The 22,964-nt window shown below is 48.3% G+C and overlaps 1 protein-coding gene across 3 annotated transcripts in view; it reads left to right on the forward strand.

Moving 5' to 3' along the window:
- The window catches only part of RNF216 (ring finger protein 216), a 180,761-nt gene extending 158,381 nt beyond the window's left edge, over nt 1-22,380 (forward strand). For all 3 annotated transcript variants that reach the window (XM_036826032.1, XM_036826033.1, XM_036826034.1), the window contains 3 exons: nt 3,924-4,146; nt 18,493-18,562; nt 19,312-22,380. In XM_036826032.1, the coding sequence (XP_036681927.1) occupies nt 3,924-4,146; nt 18,493-18,562; nt 19,312-19,631 (613 nt within the window). In that variant the 3' untranslated portion in view covers nt 19,632-22,380. The remainder of the gene's footprint in view (nt 1-3,923; nt 4,147-18,492; nt 18,563-19,311) is intronic.
- The last annotated feature ends 584 nt before the right edge of the window (nt 22,381-22,964 follow it).

A 22,964-nucleotide genomic window follows, 5' to 3' on the forward strand; every position in this document is an offset into this window, starting at 1 on the left:
TTGTGCCATAGAAAATGGCAATTGTGTTTTGGTTACAGCTTTTCAGATTGGAAACTTTTCATCAGAACCTTGTGAGTCTTGTTTGTTTGTTTTTTTAATAGTAATTTTGGGGACTTCCCTGGTGGTCCAGGGGTAAAGAATCAGCCTTCCAATGCAGGGGACGCGAGTTCAATCCCTGGTCGGGGAACTAAGATCCCACATGCTGCAGGGCAACTAAGCCCGCACGCCACAACTATTGAGCTCACACGCCTCAATGAGAGAGCCCGCGTGCCATAAACTGCAGAGCCCACACGCTCTGGAGCCCACACACCCTGGAACCCACACGCCACAACTAGAGAGAAAACCTGCACGCCACAACTAGAGAGGACCCTGAGCGCTGCAACGAAGAGACCACACACCGTAATGAAAGATCCTGCACGCCTCAACAAAGATCCCATATGCCTCAACTAAGACCCAATGCAGCCGAAAAAAGGGGGGGGGGGATAAATAAATAAAATAATAAAAAATAAAAGACAAGAACTTTATTTTTAAATAATAATAATTTTGAATATTTATTTATTTATTTATTTTGGCTGCGCCAGGTCTCAGTTGTGGCACATGGGATCTTCGTTGTGGCACGTTTAGTTGCGGCATGCAGGATCTTTAGTTGTGGCATGTGGGCTTCTTAGTTGCAGCATGAAGACTCTTAGTTGTGGCATGCAGACTCTTAGTTGCGGCATGCGAACTCTTAGTTGCGGCATGCGAACTCTTAGTTGTGGCATGCATAGGGGATCTAGTTCCCCGACCAGGGATTGAACCTGGGCCCCCTGCATTGGGAGCATGGAGTCTTACCCACTGGACCACCAGGGAAGTCCCAGAACCTTGTGAGTCTTAACATGGAACATTGAGAACTGTCTTCACAGTTGCTGAAATCATGAACATGTGTACAGTGTTGACAATAATAAATTTGCTTTTTTAAAACTTTGTCTCCTTGACCTTGTTTCCTGTTCAGCAAAACTTAGAACTCATTTGTTCTTCTGTAACTTGAACTGGGTTTAAATTCTTTTCAAGCCAAAGTTCTGCCTCCCTTCATTTTGGGCCATTCAAAACTTAGACCTAAATGAAATGAATAGCAGCCAATTTCCTAATGTATTTTTCTATTTTTAAACACATGATCTGGCTTCTGAGGAGCATTCTACAACAGTCTTCTAAATATCAATAATTAAAACCACTTGCCTGGACTTCCCTGGTGTCGCAGTGGTTAAGAATCCGCCTGCCAATGCAGGGGATACGGGTTCGAGCCCTGGTTCGGGAAGATCCCACATGCCATGGAGCAGCTAAGCCTGTGCGCCACAACTACTAAGGCTGCACTCTAGAGCCCGTGAGCCACAACTACTGAGCCCACATGCCACAACTACTGAAGCCCGTGTGCCTAGAACCCATGCTCCACGACAAGAGAAGCCACCACAACGAGAAGCCCACACACTGCAACTGGAGAAAGACCATGCGCAGCAACAAAGACCTGATGCAGCCAAAAATAAATAAATAAGTGTATTTTTTTAATATCTTTTATTATTTATTGATTTTGGCTGTGTTGGTTTTTCTTTTTTTTTTTTTTTTTTTTTTTTCTGTGTTGGTTTTTCGTTGCTGTGGGCGGGGTTTCTCTAGTTACGGCGAGCGGGGGTTGCTCTTCATTGCGGTGCGCAGGCTTCTCATTGCAGTGGCTTCCCTCGTTGCAGAGCACGGGCTCTAGGCATGAGGGCTTCAGTAGTTGTGGCTCGCAGGCTCTAGAGCACAGGCTCATTAGTTGTGGTGCACGGGCTTAGTTGCTCTGCGGCATGTGGGATCTTCCCAGACCAGGGCTCGAACCCTTGTCCCCTGCGTTGGCAGGCGGATTCTTAACCACTGTGCCACCAGGGAAGTCCTAAATGTATATTTAAAAAACAAAAAACAAAAAACACTTGCCTGACCACAGGCTCATCTGGCTACTCTTACTTATTAGCAGAAAAACTGGGAGCAGTGGAAGGAAGAAGGCTGCGTTCTCTCAGCTTTAGGAGGGAGAGTGCAGATCAGAACTCATCCCCACACTATTACGTTCTTCACGTTGAAGCAATTACCTGGTTACACACTGTGTTTGTACTCAGAGAGGACAGAAGTTCTTGAGCAATAGGATGAGTCCTTCAAGGCTATCCATGCTTAGGGTCATTCATGCTCTTCTTGGTCTCAGCAGGAATACCTTTTGACTCCTTCCCATCAAGATGATGCTTCTTCATGCCAGCTGGGTACAAGGATCATAGCCTCTGCCTTATACTTTAAGGAACTCAACACAGCAGAGGAAGACAGACACATAAGCAATTATAGGCAAAGGTGGCAAGTGTTATTTCAGAGTTATGAACAGCACCATTAGAAGTAACTAATTCAGCAGTGCCAGCTGTTGAAAACAAGCCAAGACCTGTCATCTTGACTCTAGATATCAGTAAAAGTGCTTCTGGAAACAAGTTGGCTCCCTACAAGCTTCCCGTTGGCCAGGATTGAGTCATGTGTGTGCCCATCCCCTAGCTGCAAGGGAGTCTGGGAAGGTAGTATTCCAACATGCCAGTTTGTCATAGGAGTGAGCTCTGCCAACAGGAAGAAGTCATAGGGTGGCTGTTGGATCGCCCCCAGCTGTGTCTACCCCAGCCCTATGTCAAGTATGTATTTAAAAGTCTAAGGTGTGTCTGTAACTAAGGTTTACTGGCTCTCCATTATCCAGCTTTGTGTATATAAAAAACATTGATTAGGAAGACACTGAGTTTTTTCTCTCCATTTTAAGCCTATAGGGACTCCTATAACAAATAGAATAATCATTTTCTAAATGCTAGGTGCCAGGCACTTGCCCCAGGGTACTCTGTATCTTATCTGTAATCCTCAAAACACTATGAGAGGGGCTTCCCTGGTGGCGCAGTGGTTGAGAATCTGCCTGCCAACGCAGGGGACACAGGTTCGAGCCCTGGTCTGGGAAGATCCCACATGCCGTGGAGCAACTGGGCCCGTGAGCCACAATTACTGAGCCTGCGTGTCTGGAGCCTGTGCTCCGCAACAAGAGAGGCCGCGATAGTGAGAGGCCCACGCACCGCGATGAAGAGTGGCCCCCGCCTGTCACAACTAGAAGAAAGCCCTCGCACAGAAACGAAGACCCAACACAGCCATAAATAAATAAATAAATAAAATTTAAAAAAAAAAAAAAATACCTAGCACCATAGTAAGGTTTAATAAATATTTGTTAAAAAAAAAAAAAAAAAAACACTATGAGATGTTAAAAATAAATAAATAAAACACTATGAGAAAGTTGGGTTCTCCCAATTTAAAAATGAGGAAACTTCATCTCGAGGCAGTTAAATAATTTACCCAAGGTCATACAACTGAAAAACTGAAGCCAGTTCTGAGATTCCAAAACATAGGCTCCTTTTTCTTTTTTTTTTTTTTTTTTTTTTTTTTGACTGAGTTGGGTCTTCGTTGCTGTGCGAGGGCTCTCTCTAGTTGTGGCGATTGGGGGCCACCCTTCATTGCAGTGCGTGGGCCTCTCACCGCAGTGGCCTTTCTCGTTACGGAGCATGGGCTGCAGGCGCATGAGCTTCAGTAGTTGCAGCGTGCAGGCTCAGTAGGTGTGGCTCACGGGCTGTAGAGTACAGGCTCAGTTGTTGCGCACGGGCCTAGCTGCTCCGCAGCATGTGGGATCTTCCCAGACCAGGGCTCAAACTTGTGTCCCCTGTATTGGCAGGCGGATTCCCAACCACTGCACCGCCAGAGAAGCCCAGAACATAGGCTCTTTTCACCCTTTGAATGTCACCAAAAGAGCCAAGCAATCATTATCTGTGGAAAGAAAGAAAGACTTTAAGGGCCATAATATTTTTCTTTCTTTTTCATTTTCCGTACTATCTCCAATCCTGTTTTCTTTTTTTTAGTGAAGAAAAGATGACTGCAGCCCGCATTAGGAAATGCCATAAGTGTGGGACCGGCCTCATCAAATCAGAAGGCTGCAACCGCATGTCTTGCCGCTGCGGTGCCCAAATGTGCTACCTCTGTCGAGTATCTATTAATGGATATGACCACTTCTGCCAGCATCCTCGCTCCCCAGGAGCCCCTTGCCAGGAGTGTTCAAGATGCTCCCTCTGGACCGACCCCACTGTAAGTGAATGCATGGCTACATGTTGCTTTGTAGGGAAAAAGTATCTATAACGTAATATGACGAAAAGAGATTTTATACACACATAACACATTTTGAATCCTAAAAAGATAGGGAACTGCGTAGATAACCACACACAAAAATTGAGAAAGTAGCTAAAAAGCTACTCCTCAGAAAGCAGCATTCCGCAACAGTTTATGAGCAAATTCTTTTAATCCTTTAGGGAATAAAATTTTTCTATGCCATTTGAAATACTTCCGAGGATAGAAAAGTACGGAATGTTTTACATATATTTGTATAAAGCCAGCATAATGCTGATACCAAAACCTCTCAGAGGTAACCCTGAAAAAGAAGTCTACAGATTTATCTCACTTATGAATATAGGTTTAAAATTCTCTAAATAAAATAACAGCAAATAGAAACCATGACCAAGTGAGATTGTTCCAGATGTGCAAGGATGGTTCAGTATTAAGAACTCTATTAATATAATTTACCATATGATATCTTTAGATGATAAAGACAAATACACTGATGAGGATGCTTATAATTTTTGTGACTTTCTGTTGGAATAAAAAAAAAAAATCCCACAAGGACTCAGAGGCAAAAAATATACAAATCAATTTTCACTGCAAAGGAAAGGAGCTGTTACAGTGGAGGATTACTGGACTGAATGTCAATATTATGACATAATATGAGGGTGTTTCATGTTTGGTAATTGCAGTCATTGTTGCTTTTGTTGTGGTCATCCATGTACAATGCTTGGTATCAGTTTATTTATCTCTTGTAAAAATAAAATACAGTGTGTGTGGGGGGAAAAAAAAAAAAAAACAAATACAGTCAGCCCTCTGTATCTGCAGGTTCTACATCTGTGGATTCAACCAACCATGTATTGAAAATATTCAGGGAAAAAAATTTCCAGAAAGTTCCAAAAAGCAAAACTTGAATTTGCCACACACCAGCAACTATTTATATAGCATTTCCATTGTATTAGGTATTATAAGTAATCTAGAGATTATTTAAAGTATACGGGAGGATGTGCATAGGTTATATGCAAATACTACACCATTTTATATAAGGGACTTGAGCAACACTGGTTTTGGTGTCCGTGGGGGTCCTGGAACCAATGCCCTGTGGATATCTAGGGATGACTGTATCCATTCTTGATTTAAGCTTTAACAGTAGTATTAGAAGGATACTTAATATGTTTTATAAGCCCCATATTTCAAAACAGTCATTAGCATGTGTTTAATAGTGAAATACATAGAAGCATTCCCCAAAAGTCATATATAAGACTATCACCATTATTTGTGCTAGTCAATGCAGTTAGCTGAGAGAATAAGATGAAAAATATAGATATTGGAGAAGATAATCACTAATGCTTATTGGACACCCACTGTGTGTCCAGTAAAAAGTTCTAAGCACTTTTATATGTAAAGAAGAAAAGCAGGACTTCCCTGGTGGTGCAGTGGTTAAGAATCCGCCTGCCAGTGCAGGAGACACAGGTTCTATCCCTGGTCTGGGAAGATCCCACATGCCATGGAGCAACTAAGCCCATGTGCCACAACTACTGAGCCTGCACTCTAGAGCCCGTGAGCCGCAGCTGCTGAGCCCACACACTGCAACTGCTGAAGCCCACGCACCTAGAGCCCATGCTCCGCAACAAGAAAAGCCACCGCAATGAGAAGCCCGCACACTGCAACGAAGAGTAGCCCCCGCTCACCACAGCTAGAGAAAGCCTGCGCGCAGCAACGAAGACCCAGCACAGCCCCAAAAAAAAAAGAAAAAAAAAAGGCAAACCTACTGTTTTAAACCTGAGAAAAGACAAAATAATCAACTGAAAAGGCATCAGAAGCAGTGAAAGATGGCTAGATACAAAATAAATATACAGAATGCCATTCACAGTAGCTATATAAATCGTTAAATACCCAGGAAATTAATTTTAACAAGAAGTATGAAGAAAACTATAAAACCGTATTGAAGGACATGAAGAGACTTGAACATGTGGAGAAATATGATTTGTTCTTTTTTTTTATGTATATAATAACGATAAATTTCATTTATTTGTTTATTTATTGGCTCTGTTGCGTCTTCATTGCTGCGCGCAAGCTATCTCTAGATGCAGCGAGCAGGGGCTACTCTTCGTTGCGGTACACAGGCTTCTCGTTGCGGTGGCTTCTCTTGTTGTGGAGCACGGGCTCTTGGCACGCGGGCTCAGTAGTTGTGGGTTGCAGGCTCTAGAGCACAGGCTCAGTAGTTGTGGTGCACGGGCTTAGTTGCTTCGCGGCATGTGGGATCTTCCGGACCAGGGCCCAAACCCGTGTCCCCTGCGTTGGCAGACAGATTCTTAACCACTGCGCCACCAGGGAAGTCCCAATAATTTTTAAGTTTGATAGAATTACTATTAGTCAGTTGTAAGTTGCTCTGTAAGGATGGCAATGTAGTACGTGAGAAGACTTGTTCTACCAAAAAACGATTGAGCATAACAGTGGATAGATACCCTGCCAACTTGGAGCTAGCAAGGAAGCTGCACCATAGCCCGCAGAGGCCTGAGGATAGCCATTGACAAGTCAGCTTTCACTGGGGCAAGTGAGGATGACCTGGATAGTGGAGAAGCACCTTGTCCCTCAAAGGGGAGACTTGGTATTACAGAGAGATTACTTATGTCCAAAGTAATCTACACGTTTACTGCAATTCCCGTTTAAATTCAGTCGGATTTATTTTTTTTCCTTGAAAAATTACCTGTAATTTTGAAAGTGAGACTAATTTTTACTGTGAAGCTGCACAAATCAAAATCACGTAGTCTAATGCAAGAACAGACAGATAGATCAAGGGGACAAGATAGAGACCAGGAACAGTCCCATAAGAATTTAATGTGTGACAAAAATTTCATTCAAATCCCTGGAGAAATGATAGATTCATGCATTCTTTCGTTTGTAACTATTCAGTGTTGCCAGGACTAGTTTTCTTGGAGTTTACAGTCTATTAAGTTTAAAACAGAGATCCTTCATGAGGTTGGTACTGTGTAGGAACAGTAGGAACGATGCAGTGGAGAATGACGGGAGCCGGAGGGGGTAGTCATCTCGGCAGGCCTCTCTGAGAGGCAGCGTTTACAGCGAAACCTGCATGCAGAGGAGGAGCAAGGCAGCCAAAGAAATAAAACAGATCTGGCCTATTCGTGGAACAGAAAGAAGGCTGGTGTGGCCTGCAGGTGGTGAACGAGGGGAGGAAGGTGAGAGAGGTGGGCACAGAAGCAGGCCGTGGGTCTCACTGAGTGTGTTGGGAGCTGTTGCAGGCCCGGAGTACACGAGTGACTTGGCCTAAGCCCCCATAGTTTGTTGCCAGATGGGACTGTGCTCAGAGTTACCATGGCTTCAGATTTTCCAGAGGTTGGAAATCTGTATTTTAATGTGAAATCTTCCAATTTTTAAAGATTGACCATTAATCCAAATCTAAAACACTGTTCTAGCTAGAACTTTATAAGTCAAAGATAAAAGTCTTGTTAGCCACCAGTCTTTATCCCTCATATAGAACACCTCCAATATGCCTGATAAGAAAAGGTGTCAGGGTAACAGGCTGGCCCCTGTTGAAAGCCACAGCAGGCCAGGCTGGTGGCCTAATCCTAATCCTCAGAACTCCCCCCAGTTTTGTAAAGCACTGAGTCCTCTGTGAAAACCCGGTATCTGCATGTCAGGAGCAGTCTCCTCCTGGGTGGAAGACTGGGCTGAGGGACCCAGGAATTGCTTTTATTCCACAGCTCCGTGACCCAGTAAGACCCTTAGCAAGCCTGCCCTCCTATCACTGAGGAAATAATTGAAAGAAAGGGGCGACTTTGGAATAAACAGTCATCCTGTTGCTGGTTGAGTGGAGGGAGGTGTGGCCCACAGTGGGAAGTGCTCTCCAAGGTAACCCACGCTGCATTTTGTGACAAAACTTCCCAGGCCCTGGCAGTTCCACTGACTCGGTTCCGCAGTCCCATCCAGCCAGCAAACTGGGGGCCTGAGCATCTCTAGGAACTTGGTGAAGAAATAGGGTCTGTTTCTTCAGCGGTGCTCCTAAGAAGCATTCCTCAGGTTGCTTTCCTCTCTAGAAGCAGAGAGCAGCGTGGGAGTTACCACGTGCAGCAGGGTGTGCGGCAGGCAGTCTGGCTTCTTCGCAGCCCCGTTTTCCTTTCTGCTCTCTCTCGTTCTTCTCCTGCCACCTCCCTTTTCTTCCCACACATGGAATTGATTATAAACGTTTCTCGTGTTCTGTTACCTTGTTTGGGTGCCATAGCATACGACTGCCCCTCGTTTTCATGTTGAATTGTCATCTTCTACCCTGAGAAAGGTTCTGTATTTGCTCAAAATAAAGTTCGAAAGGAAGGTCAGGCAAATACAAATCCCTCCGATTTCCTCTGGTAGCCACAGCCAGAGATTTTGTTCCATTTGTCCCGTTCCCATCAAAACCGGGATCAGCCCCGTTTCCTTGATTCTCACCAGGAGACCGATTGAATTCCAACCCAGCATCTGTTGGGGCTTCTGGGAACACAAAGCCATTCAGAAGTTCAGGGAAACAAAGCATGCCCTGTCATCCAGCCTTTTCTCTGGCTTAATTAACCGGCAAGGCCAGGAAGAATCTCTCATTTGTCCATGAGGGAGTTATCCCTTCGTGGTTTGGAGAGAAGTTGAGTTTTCATCCTTAATGACTAGAGATTGCTTGGGAACTGAACTAACTGCATATTAGAAAACTGTCAGTTATCTGTTAGTTGTCAGAAATAAGCTCAAAACATTCAACCAAGAGTCTTGTAAAAACAAGATGTCTTTTTAAGAAGGAAAAAAGAAAAACAGAAGCAAACCAGTCACAACAAACCACAGTTTTCTAGCTTAGGGGTCGGAATGCACAGCCAAATCACAACACATAAATGAACAAACATTATTTTGCAGTGGGGAAATGGTTACCCCGGGACTTGACTGGACCCATACGTGCTGACTTTTTTCTTGTCCGTGAGTGGTAACTTAAGGGGGTTAACAAGTTACGTCTTACTGTTAGAAGCCATGTTCAGAGCAATCATCTGGCAGTCCGGATTCTAGAAGTGGGGCAAAATTCATAAGAGCATTTTCACTTTAATACAAAACAAAGTCGGTATTTATCTTGGGTTTTGGCTACCAGAAACTGCACAGAATTGTTTTCTACAACTTCTTTGTTTTTTAAATACAAGAATTTGAAGCATGTTCAGTGCAAATAAAACCCTAGGGCTTTAACAGCCAGTTTACAATTTGGCACCATTATAAGTCTAGCCATTTGGTTAAGAGAATTATTTATTTTTCTCAAGGCTGCAGTGGATTGAACCTGACATTAATATGTGTTAATATATTTAATTCTTTGACAGTCCTCTAAGGCCAGTGTATCATCCCAGTTTTACAAATGAAGAAACTTGCAGAAGACTGTGGTCAGTAAAAGGTGGCATGAGGAATTCCCTGGTGGTCCAGTGGTTAGAGCTCCGCGCTTTCACTGCTGAGGGCGCAGGTTCAATCCCTGGTCTGGGAACTAAGATCCTGCATGCCAAATTAAAAAAAAAAAAACGTGGCATGTGTTGATCTCAGGTCTTCTGTTCTCTCAGCATCTTAAACAAAGCTGCTTTCTGCTTTCTCCCCTTAGTTGGCTCCAGCACCACCCAGCCTGGACCAGTGTCTGTCTTCCTGATGGGTCAGGGGCACGGAGGGCGCTGGGCACCTTTGAGACCCTGGTTTGAGTGACCTGGGAAAGGCAGAGGAAATAAAAGTATTTCAGACAGGGTTGAGGAGGAAAAGGTGGAGATCATTTTAGGGAGTATCTTCAGAAAGATACTCCAGAGTTTAGCTCAGTAACTAATTTTCGGTTTCAGTTTTTTTTCCTTAACTTTTAAAATTTACCTTCTGTGAAGAAGATGGTAAAGTGAACACCCATGTTGCCCCATCACTTAACTTCCACAATTGGCCTTAGCATTTTATTTCAAGTCACTGTTTTAAACACCATTGTTTCTGTTACAACATGGAGGCGGGACCACTTTCACATTCTGCAGATGAAGAAAACAAGATTCAGGTCACTTGGTAAAACCAGGCTGCAAATCCAGGTCTTCAGCCAGCTGTTAGCTCCTTCCACTCCCCAAGTCTCCACTCTCTGGAGCAAGAGGTCGCAAGTACGGGAGCTTGCTGATAGCTGCCTGCAGGGTCCCTTCACCCAGTGAATCAAGCAGGCCTCCGTAAAGGGATTGGCCCTCGCTGGACCCTTCCCCATTGAGCAAGCTGGAGATGGTAGAAAGGGGCCTTGACAGTGTCCCCAGTCAGGTTTAGATGTCACTAGAGGATTGTACCAAGGAGGGCCACAGTGTGGCTCAGTCCGGTAAACATGGCATGTTGGCATGTGTCATGTTCAGCAGATGCCAGCAGGCCCCAGGCTGAGTGCTTGACCCTGACAGGAGTCACAACATGGCCACACCCCATGCTGCCTCCAGGTCCCTGGGGGGAGCTCTAGACAGAAAGGTGTTTGCGTTCCAGGCCTCTGTGACCCGAGGAGATAGTTGCAGAAGCCAGCAGAGAGCCGTCCAGTCTTTGCTCCTCCCCAGCACATTATCCGGACCTCCTCCGCACCCCCTCCCCGGCCATTCCAGACCCCAGCTGCACAGCGTGTGCCACTCCGGGCCGTGCTGCACCCTCCTCCCCCCAACTTCCTGTTGCAGGGGGACAGCTGGCGCTGGGGGGTTAGGGTCTGGTGTTGCTCGGCGATCTGCAGCCAATCTGGGAATAATTTGAAACTAAATCCTCAGCTCTTTGGAAGCCTTTTATGAAATCATTGCAAGTTTATTAACAACAGCTGTGGCCATACATGACCTGGATCCCAGCCCCAGCCCCACCCCCAAAACTGCAGGAGGGAAGCAGCAGTTGACTTGCAATTCTCAGTCACCTTTTTACAGGGAGGAAAAGTTAAATGAAGAAGAAAAGTCACCACCCTCCCTTCATGATCACCAGAGGCTGGCAGCAGGCAAGCAGGCGGCCAGCTCTGGTGTCCAGAAATGTTGAAGAAAACGGGATCAAAAGGATGTTTAAAAGCCTCTCAAGAACAAGCCGTGTGCTAAGTACTCAAACATTTATTTTAGGAACCTTCAGCCTGTGGCTGGCGATTGTTGTCAATATCTGATTGGTGGAAACCTTCTCTGTTTCCCTTTAACCACTTGCAGTTTCTCATCCTTCTTTTTCTTCCATCCAGACCCTGCTCCATGGGCAGAGCTGTGGGGCTTCATTGTTGAGGGACATGTTTTAAGGAGTTGGGGTTTGGGGTTGTTTTTCTTCATTAAAACCTCTCTGGTTATTCTCCCTCACTTCCTGCCGGCAGCTGGCGTGCTGAGTCGGTGTTTCGGAGAGGCCGGGCCCCTGCCATCCCCCTCATGCTCTTGCCGTGCCTCACTCCCTACCCACCTCCATGTGAAGCAAGCGTGTCAGAGTCTTCTGTGTTAGGCCAGCATTTCTGTATCTTGCTGAGCTCAGAGGAATTCAGGGAAAGGAAATAAAATCCTCTCACTGTTAAGATGCAACCCCTCGTTTCTTTATATAAAGCATTCTTCCAGATCTGCTGGGCGGCGAGACTCCATGTCACTCTCTGCTGTGGTCCTTTGTCCTCAGCACTGCATTTGGGGTGCACTGGCCCACTGTGGGTGCTGCACGTGTTCCCATCCCAGTTCTCATTACATTCAGTGGTGTTCTGTGGGTTCCCCTCCCAGAGTGGCCGTGCGTAGTGATGGAAAGTGCTGTGGGGTTCACTTCTACTCTAGCCTGGCGTTTCCTTATGCTCAGTCTGAGACTTGCTTATATGCATATTCTGTGGATCTGTTTAAAGGTTTTCACCAAGATGAGGAGGGGCCAGAAAGAGGGCAGAAAAGGCCTACTGGGTCCATCTTAAACCCCAAGCCAAAGGCCAAGGAGAGGAATGCTGGGGTGGGCATGTTGCCCTTGGTGGACATTCACTAGGGCCTGTGAATTTATTTATTTTTGGCTGCGTTGGGTCTTCGTTGCTGCCCATGGGGCTTTCTCTAGTTGTGGCGAACGGGGGCTACTCTTCGTTGCAATGCACGGGCTTCTCATTGCGGTGGCTTCTCTTGTTGCGGAGCACGGGCTCTAGGCGTGCGGGCTCAGTAGTTGTGGCTCGCGGGCTCTAGAGCACAGGCTCAGTAGTTGTGGTGCACGTGGGCTTAGTTGCTTCGCAGCATGTGGGATCTTCCCAGACCAGGGCTCAAACCCATGTCCCCTGCATTGGCAGGCAGATTCTTAACCACTGCGCCACTAGGGAAGTCCCAGGAATTACCTTTTTATTTGTGTTTTGTTAAACTCTTTTCCCCAAGATTGCTTTAATGTGTGTGAGAATCAAAACCCTGGCTTTTTGTGGAAGAAGGAGAAAATTCCATGGGACTCCAAGGTATACAAGTAACTTGGTGACCTCATGAGAAAACATGTCAACGAGGCAAGGACATCTGGAGATGGCCTGGAACAGTGCCCAGGTCAGGAGCGATAGGCGACTCAGTTACCATGAGCCAGTTAAGTCCTGTGGCCTCAGTGATGGAGCCTGGCCTGCACCTTAGGTTTCTGGTTTCTCCCCGAGCTCCCAGCTCCCACTCTGGGTGAGAAGGTTCTGCTGGCTTTGTCTCAAAGGCCAAGTGCTGGGGAGGCCAGTCAGAGACCTGATGTTTCAAGTGATGGCACATGTACTTGTGGGTGAGCTGACCCCAGGAAAATGGGAATTTTTCAGGGAAGTGTCCCCTTCTCTGCTGTACTGGCTGTTCATCTCCTTGAGTAGAGGTGTTTTATTTTGCCCTGTTCCCTTCTTTTATTCAGTGGAGAAAGGAGATTTCAGAGTTCTGCACATCCCAAAGAGAAGGAACTCTTAATATTTCAAAGAGAGCAAGATACACTCTAGAACAAAGCAGGGCCTAAAAATAGTCACCTCTGACAATTCTCAGGGCAGGCAGAGTACTCTGGGCCCCTCCAGTCATACTGTTCCAGAAGCTTCTATTCAGAAACTAGTGGTTTAAGTGCTTGAGAGCTCAGGCTTTGAGAAGGCCTGTATTCAAACCTTACTATGTGTGGGACTTCCCTGGCAGTCCAGTGGTTAAGACTCCGTGCTTCCAATGCAGGGGGCGTGGGTTCGATCCCTGATCAGAAAAAATATTTTTAAAAAACCTCAGTTTCCTCATTTGTAATATGGGTATTAATTAATAGTACCTAACTCCTGGAGTTGTTATGAAATCTATGTGAGGTGCTTAGAATAGGAGCTGGCACACAGTAAGCCATTATTACTACCACTGTGCTTGGCACTTTATAAAAAGTGAGATCATTTGCTTCTCACAGTAAACCTGCTTTGGAAATGATTAGGCTCCAGGTTAAGTCGTGTTGGGTAGAGGGGTCCCCAAGCCAAGGTCTGTGGAACCCCAAAGCTGGAGTTCTTCCCATCACACCAGCTGCCTGCCTGTTAGGAAGCCAGTGCTGCTTTAAGATAAAATTCACTGCGGTGGGGGCCGCTCCAGCATGCCTGGATTTCCTGTAAGTGACTCAGGCCCTGCAGGGGGGCTGGAGGACAGTTAATTCTGTGATCCAGCCCACACACCCCTGGCCCTCTCATCATCTTTTTTCCTCCTATTGTTCCCTGTTTCCAGCAGGTTAGGTGTGTCCTAGATTTGCAGAATGGCAAGACTTTTTCCCAAGTGTCCTTATTCACCATGAATGATGACACTTGGGATGCCTAGAATGTTTCCCAAGGGAACTCACCTCTAGAAAAGCCTTAATATCCCCATGTATCACTTACCCAACCCAAGAAGTGTTCTGATGAGGGACCAGTCCTCATGTTTCATCTCAAGATCAACCCTAAACCTACCTTCACTCTTTTTTTTTAACATTATTAACTTTTTAAATTGTGGTAAAGTAAAATTTGCCAGTTTTAAAGTGTACAATTCAGTCTGCCTTCACTTTTTTTAATTTTTTTAAAATTTTATTTTTATTTTTTATTATTTATTTTTGGCTGCATTGGGTCTTCATTGCTGTGCGCAGGCTTTCTCTAGTTGCAGTGAGCAGGGGCTACTCTTCGTTATGGTGTGCAGGCTTCTCATTGTGGTGGCTTCTCTTGTTGCAGAGCACGGGCTCTAGGTGCTCAGGCTTCAGTAGTTGTAGCACGCAGGCTCAGTAGTTGTGGCGCACGGGCTTAGTTGTTCCGTGGCATGTGGGATCTTCCCGGACCAGGGCTCGAACCCGTGTCCCCTGCACTGGCAGGCGAATTCTCAACCACTGCACCACCAGGGAAGCCCATGCCTTCACTCTTGACTTGAGGAATTTTAAATACTCAAGGGAAACTGCTTATGGAAGGAAATTCTACCCCAGATGAAGAAAAAAATCTTCCCCCTTAGAGTCTAACATATTTGGCTGAAAATGTAATTTTTATCTTTAAAAAAATATATTAAAATGTGTTTTAGTTCTTAGTTTCGAAATATAGTGTCCTGTGACTCCAACCAGTTGGAGAAAGTTGAAATCTGAAACGCTTAACCCATATTCTAGGTGTAACTAACAATTCGCTCATTCTTTATGGTAACAATCACTGCTCAAAATAGTTGAGTGCTGACATTTTCTTGTGAAATACAGACTGTATTTAGACTGTAAGAGCACTGCCTAAACAGGGAAAGCTAGAGCTTAAGGACAAATAGTCCTGAGTCCACTTAACAAATCAGGAGAGTGATCAGAGCAAAGGAAGGAAGGGAAGAGCCTCCAGGTGGCTCTCTTCAAAAGGTGAAGAACTCAAGGCTCTAAGGCTTCTCCCGCCCCCCAACCCCGGAAGAGCTCTCAGTGACGGCCTGGGAGTTTCTGCCAGCTGGTGGACCTGGCTGCTGTGTCCTCCAGAGAGCCGGCAGATCTGTATCAGGACACTCAACTCACACTTGCCTGTGCAAGTGCCTCAGACCCACCTAAGGGAATTCTTACATTGCATTTATTCAGGGGCGAACTTTACCAGGAGCATTCGGATTTATCACAGGAAACTTAGTATTGATAAAAATCGGTCAGATGCCCTGTTCATCCATACCCTTAACAGTGCTATAAGAGACCTGGAATCTTCTACTGAGAAAGTATCCCTCATTCTTCATTTATCCTGACAGAAATGTCACAAGACAGTCTGAGGGGAAAGAGGGGGTGGGGGTCAGGGTTAGTCTTTAATGCTGTGAAATTGCTCTTTAAGCCCATGTAGAATTCCAAAGTGGAATGCCAGCTGGAATTGTGATCACAGCACAAAAATAGAAGCTCCATGAGGGAAGGGACCAGGTCTGCCTTATTCTTAGCTGTACATCCAGTTCAGTGCCTGATGCATACTGGACATGCAATACATATTCTTGAATGAAAGCATACATATACCCTCCACGTTTTCAAATCAAACGACGGGGACAGGGAACCTGCAAAGTAGTTTTCTGTGGATTTTCTCCAGGAAAGGTATTTGAGTGACACTGCCTAGTCCACCGCCAACTAACCATAACTTTGAACAACTTACCTGATCTGGGACCTTACTTTCTGTGGTAGAAGGAAGTTAGAATGGCTGGTTTCTAAGGTGCCTTCCTGTGCCATCAGAGGCCTTAGGTGTCCCTCTGGGTACTGATGGGCGTGACCACATTTAGGTGATGTGATAGAAGAGGGATGAGATAGTGGGGGTGGGGTGAGGGTGATGGTGATATAGTACTAATAGTTATAATTAATAAATGACCAGAGGCAGGAAACCTCACTCATACCGTAAAGAAGCCACTGAGAGAAATGTTAGGGCATCTCCCAATCTTTACCACTTTTTCTTGAAACTTTTCATCTTTCTGAAATCTTTATTCCTGCCATTTTTCACAACTTTCCTGTCATTAATAAGGAGTACTTGCTTTGTGCTGGGTCCTTTACACAGTTGAGCTCATGCGGTCCTTACAACAGCCCATTTTACAGGTGAGATACCCAGACTCAGATGTTCAGGAATTTGCCCACGTCACTCAGTGAGCAGTGCAGAGCAGCAACTCTCCTACTTTCCATTTTTCTAGATTACTCTTTTTTTTTTTTTTTTTTTTAATCTTTTTTCCTAGACTTGCCACTGGCACCAAAATGAAGATGTTTGCCAGCTCCTAATCTAGATAGTGGTAGAATTTATCTTGACATTCACATGGAGAACTTCAGACTGCCTCCACCAAAGCCTGCTGCATTACTGGAGCCCTTAGTGTTGATTGGCTTAGTGATTACTGTGTAGAGTAGTAAGTTTCCTCATTTGGAGTGTTCACAAAGAGGCTGGATGACCATGTCTTAGGGTTTTTTTTTTTTGTCTTTTTTTTTTTTTTTTAAAGATTGATTGATTGATTGATTGATCGATTGCTATGTTGGGTCTTCGTTTCTGTGCTAGGGCTTTCCGTTGTTGCGGCAAGCAGGGGCCACTCTTCATAGCGGTGCGCGGGCCTCTCACTATTGTGGCCTCTCTTGTTGCGGAGCACAGGCTCCAGACGCACAGGCTCAGTAGTTGTGGCTCACGGGCCTAGTTGCTCCGCGGCATGTGGGATCTTCCCAGACCAGGGCGCGAACCCGTGTCCCCTGCATTAGCAGGCAGATTCTCAACCACTGCACCACCAGGGAAGCCCTGTCTTAGGGTTTTTATAGAGTAGGTGTCCAGTACACACTGAGTGAGCGACACTCATGACTCCAGAATCATGGAGGGGCCATAACTGTCTGTGAAATCACAAGTTACCATCTTGGTTATGACATTAGTAACTGCCCATTGCATGCAGACTGCCCATTGCCCAGCTCCATGCTGAGGCTTCTGTGCTCTCCCCTGGTCCAAGGTTTTCCAGGTGTTCTTTCCAGCTCATGCGCTCCCTTCTGTGGCCCTCCATTCACGTCCCAGAAGTTCCATGGGTGACGTCAGCCAGTCAAGAGCATCCAATCAGCATGAAAAATCCAGAGTTATCACTGACAGTATTCCAACCCAGACCACACTGGCCGTGTGGAGAGGCCTTGCCTGATGCGTCGTCTGGGGCAACACACGTGTCTAGCAGGCTTCTGGAAGTCCTGAAACTTGGCTCGTGCTTCCCTGCCCCACATTGGGCACCACTGCCCTTCTCCTTACTTCTTCCCAGCTTGACTGCCCTTAACTCCTGGAGAAACTACTGCAAGACCCCAGGAAACAGAACATGCCTGCCTGTCTCTCGGTTTGATCAGTGCACTTACCACGCTCAGGTTGTGGCTGCAGTGTCTACTCTGCTCTTTGTCGAGCCCCAGCTCGTGACGGGTAGACTTAAGTCCCATGCCCTCCGTGGCCATGCTGGTCCAGCAGCAGCCCTGCCGCTGGCAGCAAAGACATGCACCGTATTGGTGGTGGTTTCAATCCAGCGAGTGTCCTTTCAGTCCCCAGCCATTTTGCAGGGCCGCTGAGGAGTGGGTTGAACCCCCAGCACATTACACAGAACAGGCATGGTTCAGGTTGTCTGTCCCGGGCCAGCAGCCCAGTTCACGGTGCCTGGGGCAGGTGGAGATGGGGGAACTGTATGTGGCACAGACCCCAGAGTTTCCCTGGTGAAGCCCACACATCTGCCTGTACCCAGAGCGCCTCTTTGGCTCCTGTCCCCAGGCTGGGATAATCCAAGTCTGAATTGCCCATTAGCGAAGCAGGCCTACCAAGCCTGAGTTTGGGAAGGGGAGATGGTGAGGTCTGCAGGGGAGTTGTTCTTAAACTGCTGTGCCCTTCCTTGTGGCCCAGGCCACTGTTCTGCTGGCAGCATGCTGCTCCTTCTACAGCCCACCACTGTCTAGGAGCTAAAGGCCAGCTTCAGGGCTCAGCAGGCCTGCATAGTCTTTTGTCCAGCTCAGTTCGGGGAGCTGGCAAGACTTGCGGGCTCTACAGAGACGGCTTCTGTGCTCAGAGTTTGTAGACTCAAGATCTGAAACTCCTCAGGCCCTGCCCACTCCAGACTCACCCCCATCCCAAACCCTTGGGTTATCAGTCTGCCCGCTCCGAGCTGTGGGAAGTTCTTACCTTACAGCTGAGTGAACAGAGCAGGCTCTCTTAGCCCAGCCCCCAGACAGCCGCGTGCAGTGCACAGACCCGCTCCTTGGTCCCAGCCTTTCAGATGGGCTTCCTCATGGGAACACCGTCTAATGATAAAGGAAGAAGATTCCCGGGGAACTGGGAATGGGTGGTATGCAAGCCCACGACCTCGCTGGTCAGCAGCAGGTTTCTGGCTTAGCCCCATTGCTGATGGGCAGCAAGCCGGCGTCCCGGGGGGGCCTCAGCGCTGCATGGAGCTGGCTGAGAGCAAGCCAGCCAGCTTGATCTTCTTTCCTTTCTCCTAGGAAGATGATGAGAAGCTAATTGAGGAAATCCAGAAGGAGGCCGAAGAGGAACAGAAAAGAAAGAATGGAGGCAAGTGCTCCCCAAGACAGGCCCTGTGCTCACTCACTCCATGTGCACAGGGGAGGAGGGGACCCCGCTGCTGGCTTGCATCGGGATCCTGGCATTCCACCCAGCCAGGGACCACCAGGGAGTGCTGTCCCTCAGGTGGCCGCTGATAGACCCCACCCATATATCCAGCTCCCTCTGGGAAAGGCCCTGAAAGCATAGAGACAGTTTCAGCAGCTCCTTGATGGCCAGGAGGTCCCAAGGGGTGAGTTTGAGCTTAGGAAGCAAATAGAAGCCAAAGCAGACTTAAAAAGACAGTAGGCCTCTGTGAGGTTACAGAGGAACGAAATGGAGTTTCTGTAAGTGGCCATCCACGGCCTGCCTCTAAAGGAAATTCTCTCACAGAAGCTCCACCTGTTCTGAGCTGGATCAGTCTTCCCCCTTCCAAGGTGATCCTTGTGGAGTGTGACACTCGGTGGGAAGTATGGTTTTGTCCTCGGTGATGGCTGGTGAGGGGGCTGTTGCACCCATGCGTGCATGCTACGTTTGGGGCTTTAATCGGCCTTATTCTGGCCTGGCCACCCCTCCTGTGTCCACAGGGAAGAATGATGCTGAAAGTTGGAGGCTCCTGGTCTGGCCTCATGCTCCAGGCTGTCAGCCTACAGCTCAGGGCCCCTGGGACCAGGATCAGGATATGCGGTTCTGGTTCCAGGCCAGATCCGAGCACAGTGGGATTTAACTGTTTTCTCTACTAAATCCCGTCTTCTTTTCAGAGAATACCTTCAAACGCATTGGGCCCCCCTTGGAGAAGCCTCCAGAGAAAGTCCAGAGGATCGAAGCCCTGCCGAGGCCCGTCCCACAGAACCTGCACCAGCCACAGATCCCCCCCTACGCCTTTGTGCACCCAGCCTTCCCCCTGCCTCCCGTCCGGCCCATGTTCAACAACTTCCCCCTCAACATGGGCCCCATCCCAGCGCCCTATGTGCCCCCTCTGCCCAATGTACGAGTCAACTACGACTTCGCCCCCGTCCACATGCCGCTGGAGCACAACCTGCCTATGCACTTTGGCCCCCAGCCGCGGCATCGCTTCTGACACCCAGGCCCCACCCCTCCCGGGAGCCCCGCCAAGCATCCCGTGCAGGCTGGAGGCTGGATAGATGCTCCTTCACCCCCAAGGCTGATGGCTGTGCCCATGCCTGCTAAGTAGGGATGACGGACTTGCCTGTTGAATAGATAGGCTGGATTTCTCCCTGGGAAGGGCCACTGCTCCTTGAAAAGTGATCAGCAGGCTGGTACCCTCCGGGTGCCCGTAACAGGACTGGGCCAGAGATAAGGGACAGCAAAACCCTCTTCCTGAAGAGTTCTGCCGTCCTAGCAGCCAACGTGGTGGCCCTGGGCCACAAGGTAGCCCGTCTCTGTCACTCACGTCCCTGCAGAAATAGATGAAGGGAAATGTTTGCCTCCATCCCCTCCCCCTGGCAGACAACAGAAGTCTCTCAGTTAAAAACCACGTAAGCCTTCCTTACCGTAGCAGTGTGATCCATAACAAAGTGAAGTAACAAGTAGTGCAGCTTCGAGAGAGCTGAGAGCTCGGGACCAGGTCGTGGAGGCCTGGTTCTTCTACCCACCTCGTTCTGAAGCCCACCTAGAGTGAGGTGCACCCCACTGCCCTGAGCCGGTTGGTCTAAGTGGCAGAGCGATGTCCACAGACCTGGGAGCGCCGCTCAGGTTGGGGAGGCTGTGGACCGTGTCCAAGTGCAGAACCCCAGGCCTCCACCGCAGTGATTGTTCCAGGGTCTCGCCCTCCCTCTTGGTCCTCTCGGATGAGACCACAGAGAGCCATCTCATGCAGTGGGATGTTTGTAGTTTATCTAAAGAAACATTTGCTGTTTACTCACTTTGAACTTTTCCAGTTTTCTGTGGCCTACTAGAGTTTCTCTCCCTCAGTCTCTGGAAAGTCAAAGAAATCTGTTGCCCCGTGCCTGGCAGTTGATGAGGGTGGGATGGTCCTGAAATTTTTGCCAACCACAAGATCCTTTTGAAGTGGCTGTGACAGAGGCCTGGTGGCTTTCCCAGGGAGCCGTGTTTGCCGCCACCCAGGTAATGAACAGATTCTCCCCTACGGTATGGTGGCGCTGGCTTTCCCCAGCAGGTAGATGACCCAGGTTGCGCTCGGCAGCTACCCTTTCCTGAGGTCAGGTGAGTCCGGCTGTGGGTTTGCTTGGGAGTCCCCACCATGTTCCCAGTTGCCTTTTGCTGTCCAGCCCCAGCCAGGTGTTTGAGCCTCACCCCAGCCACCTGCTCTGCAGTACTTCGTGCTCCAGCCCGTGTGCAGCGCAGAGGCCTCAGTGGGGAGTGAACGTGCCTGGCTCCCTGTGTTGGCCTCCGTTCCTCTTGCTGAAGCTCTGATGGCTGTGGGGTTCCCAGAAGTTCACACACACAGACCTCAGAGAGGAGGGGACACACCTGGGACCAGGCATCACCGTCTGGTCACCCGTTGCCATCAGCCTCTCAGATGTTTTTCAGAGATTAAAATGGAGAGGTGATGTGCCAGGTTACCTGTTATTGCTGTCTTTCCTCTGGGTTTGGGGTTTGCGGATAGGTGGCCCCCAAGGCTTGGGGTGGGGGGCGCATGAAGAGAGGCTACACTGAGTCTCTGCTGCCAGGAGCCTTTCCCTACCGGGCTTCCTGCCCCTGCCCTTGGGGCACAGCAACAGGATTTCTTCAAGTACCTTTAAAGCATGTTCCCCGTGCTTCCCCAAGGGAGGGTCTCTGAGGGCTGTGAACTGCCAACAGATGTCCCACCGGATGGGGAGGGTGACCCCAGGTGCTGTCAACCTGCCCCACTGGTGACAGTGCTCACCCCAGCCCACCAGAACCTTCTGGGTCTCTGACCCGATTCATCATCCAACGAAGGAACCAGCTTCCACCTCTTCCCTGCAGCCCAGGGTATGTGGCTCCACGGAGGTCCTGGGGCAGCGGCAAGGACAGACTTTGGGCTGGTGTCGCATGCCCTTGACACTGTGGTCCAGCAGCTGCCCTAGGACCTGGCATGCGAAGGTCCAAAGGTTGCCGCACAGGAGGGAGACCAGAATAATTCCCCCAAGGCCAAACTGAAGACTTGTCTTTTGAGATGAGTTCTGGCTGTTTTCAGCCACGCGAGGCAGCTAGGGAGCCACTCCTGCCTTTCTGAGCCGAGGGCGCCTGATTTCTATCGTTCCTCCTTGAGCTGGGCTGTGGAGTGGCTCGCAGCTCTGCAGGTGTAGCGCAGTCACGTTTGCCTCACGTTCTGACCCAAGCATGAGCCCCTCATGTCTGCAAAATGACCCTGTAGGTGCCTCGTGTCTTGGAGAAGCAGTCTGTACTAGTGATGGGGTTGGGGAGAGAGGGCGCCATAACCATCAGACAAACCAGTCAGTGGCTGCAAGATGCAAATGACAGGACAGCCCCCGAGATCAGCCCATGTCTGGGGGACAGAGCAGTCCCGGAGGCAGCCTGGCGCCTTCCCCTCTGGGCTGCCTTGCTTGCTCCCTGGAGCGAGAGACTGCCCAGCAACAGTCCCATTCTTGCCTTAAAACTGGAGAGAGGAATCTAGTATTTGCACTTAGCAAAAGATTTTAAAACTTAAAAAAATGTGCATGACCTGTCACTTTGTATAAAAATAGCAAAAACGATTAGTTTATTAAATTCTGTTCTTTACCTTCTGGTAGTAAAGATACATAAAATTATTGTTTACCAATAAAGATGTTAAAAAATAATAATAAATTGTTTAAACTACTGTGTGTAAAAAGCCTGTACCATATGTAACTTGGTTTTTTGTAAATAAATGTTTGTGCAGACTGCTCTCTGGTTTCGTTTCTCCACACGGCCTGATCAGGCAGGCCCCACAACCCCACAAAGTTACAGGGGCTGCTCAGACTGAAAGCCAGCGGATTCCAGGGGAGTGGTAACACCTCACTTAACACTGCTCACCCAGAGCGGAGGTCGGGAGGCTGCTGGAGAGCTGCAGGATCTGATCCCAAAGGAGCCCCGAGGGGCTGGGCCTGCTCAGGAGGAAGATCAGGTGATCCATTACGCTAACCCTGCCTGGGTGGCTGCCCAGGTTGGGTTGGGCACAAAGGGGTTTTTTTATTTGTTTTTCAGTACAGAATCCCCTTCAAGAAAGTATGGTCAGCCCCTCTTTCAGGCCCCTGCAGCAAGCCACTGACTCGGCCCTGGAGATGGATGCAAAAGGGAGAAGCCTCATTCAGACAGGAGGCCAGTCCTGAGAACACGGAGCCCCTAGGCAGAGAAGCTGCAGGTACACCCCCTTCCACACACTTCCTGCCACCTGCCAGGCCTGGAGGGTACCCTGGGCACGGGTGGATCACAGCACGCTCGGGCTCAAACTGCCACCTGCCAGGCCTGGAGGGTACCCTGAGCACGG

This window comes from Balaenoptera musculus, chromosome 15, assembly GCF_009873245.2.
Source record: "Balaenoptera musculus isolate JJ_BM4_2016_0621 chromosome 15, mBalMus1.pri.v3, whole genome shotgun sequence".
Taxonomy (NCBI): Eukaryota; Metazoa; Chordata; class Mammalia; order Artiodactyla; family Balaenopteridae; genus Balaenoptera; species Balaenoptera musculus.